General features: G+C 33.4%; 1 protein-coding gene across 1 annotated transcript in view; it reads left to right on the top strand.

The window, feature by feature from the left end:
• The window catches only part of LOC112506076 (probable GTP-binding protein OBGM, mitochondrial), a 9375-nt gene extending 9010 nt beyond the window's left edge, over positions 1 to 365 (top strand). Inside the window, exon 6 of the mRNA XM_025110101.1 lies at positions 3 to 365. Coding sequence (XP_024965869.1) covers positions 3 to 258 — 256 coding nt within the window. The 3' untranslated portion in view covers positions 259 to 365. The remainder of the gene's footprint in view (positions 1 to 2) is intronic.
• Positions 366 to 2456: the final 2091 nt, after the last annotated feature.

Raw genomic sequence — 2456 nt, 5'->3', positions numbered from 1 at the left:
AGGGACTTGATTTTGGAGCTAGAATTTTATCACGAGGGTTTATCAGGTAGGCCGTCATTAATTGTAGCGAATAAAGTCGATGAGGTCGGGGCTGGAGAAGTATACGAGGAGTTAAGAAGAAGGGTGGGCGGTGTTAAGATTTTCCGGGTTTGTGCAGTGTTGGGAGAAGGTGTGCTGGAGTTAAAAGACGGTCTCCGGATGCTTGTGAACGGAGAGGACTCGAATCAACTAGCATTAGACAACATTGATGTTGATTAGGACGATCTGTGTTTGTGACATTAATCATCAATTTTGTTATGGTTGGTACGACTTAGATTTGGGTTATCTTCTGAACACGAATCGGGCTTTTTTGGTAAACCCTTTCGATGGTTGAACCAGTAAGATTTTGGATTTACTTTTTTGTTAGTCACCAAGTTTGTGTTCTTTCAGGGTCATTGGAAATTTTCTTTATCTGTTAACTTTAGAATCGCATACGATTAATCAAAGCTAAAGTAAGCTGGTCCGAAAGTTTAAGATAACATCATAGTTAAATAGTTGTCAATGCCAAAAGGAGGCAAAACCAAGAAGGTATGTAGTCAAATAAAACAATTGATAATCTACATGTACATATGCATATAAGAATGCATATGGAGGTTGAGTTCCGGTGAGAAGGGAAGTTATATTGAGAAGCGTAAGAAGAGATATTCATCCTTGAATCAATCCTAATTGAATGTCAACACTAATGAGGTGCATCGAGATACATATGAGCAATTCTCTTCTAAAATGTAATTCATGAGTGGGCATGAGATTAAAAGTGATCAATGATTCAGATCTCTTCTTATGCTTCTCGCTATAACTTTCATTTTCACACGATCCTTTGTCGACATATGAATTGGATTGGCCGGTTTAAAGGCATTTAAACAATCTAACAAGGTTTGAAAAATCTAAACCCAATAAAAAGTATTTAATGGCAACAATGCGCTGAGAGGTAAGAAAGAGTAATGAACTTTGTGTAGTGTTGCTTAATGTACAATTGAAACTAGAAAGTAATAAAAAGTATAAACGTTTTCTTACTCGTTGCAACGTAAAATAATTTTTTTTCAAACATATGTAGAGCTCTTGATGTACAAAAGATTTATCATCAAATTAGAATAAACATTAGACATTTACAAGTCGATCAGATGACTTTGAAAACCCATTTATATTTGGGCAAAGTACCATTAAAATGTAACGTAGCGAACTGTAGTTTAATTCCTATTTAGGTGTAACAAACTTTGCTTTTTTATTTAAGGGTTGAGTTTCAGTGAGAATATAAGTTATTATGATAAGCATAAGAAAAAATCTCCATCCATAGATCAATTCTAATTAAATGTCAACATTAATGAAGTACACCGAGATGCATTAGACCAATTCCCTTCTAAAGCGCATTTCATGAGTGAGTATGAGATTAAAAGTGATCAATAGTTCAGATTTCTTCTTACTGTAACCTTCTTTCTCACACGATCCTTCGCTTCTTAATCAATATATATAACTAAGCAATTCATTTAATCAACTTGTGGCATCTACATCATCAAATGACCGGATTATTGGGTTGGAGGTCAAAATATCTACAAAATAGAAAAAAAAATTGGTTGCATTTTCCCTTTATATTTATCCCTAAAAGTGATTAATTTTAATACATGCTCCCGTATCTTAGATATATTGTTAAAATTAGTTTTCTTTACATTCATTCCCTTTTAATTTCTCTCTAAAATATGTATGTTTTTACGAATGATATAAAAATTCTTTATTGCACATTTTAGATATCTGTTTTGTCCAATTAAAGACGGCGAAATGCCTCTAATTTTAAAGCCAACAACTGCTCTTTGCATTACCTAGTATACTGCAAACTAGGTTTGGGTATTTTACGTCTCATCACACTGACTTTTCGCTCTTATTTATTTCATGACCATTTATTAATTGGTTATAATGATCCTAAAATCCCAAAGTTTACCAACTTGTAAATCTTGAGAAAAATAAGGCACTTCAAATAAATTATCGTGATCCAAATTACGAGACATGAGTTTTGGCCCCCACGAAGTTTACTTATACCATGATCATAATGTTTGCAATACTATTTACAACCATTTATGAAGGTCATGTGCGTCCTAAAATACTCGTTTTGATGTAGTGATTTCCGAACCTTGTGAAGTCCTGAACGATTCTATGTTTTAAATACATCAGTATAGTGTTACCTTTTATACTCGATTTATGTACATTTACATGACCGGTGATCCATGTAAAAGTTGGCTAATTTATCGATAGTTACTGTAAATCAAATATTTTTCTGTTTTTATTTATTACATTAACTAATTATCTCATACCAAAGATACCGTAAAATGCAATTACTATAAAAGAAAATTTGCATGTTGAGGTAGTTGCTATCTCAAGTGGTAGTGTAGAGGGAGGGGATGTGCCAATGTGATGTTGGTGTGGGT

This window comes from Cynara cardunculus (assembly GCF_001531365.2).
Source record: "Cynara cardunculus var. scolymus isolate 2C chromosome LG 2, CcrdV1, whole genome shotgun sequence".
In the NCBI taxonomy this organism is placed as follows: domain Eukaryota; kingdom Viridiplantae; phylum Streptophyta; class Magnoliopsida; order Asterales; family Asteraceae; genus Cynara; species Cynara cardunculus.
The sequence above is the reverse complement of the archived record's forward strand: the minus strand, read 5'-3'. Positions and strand labels throughout refer to the sequence as shown.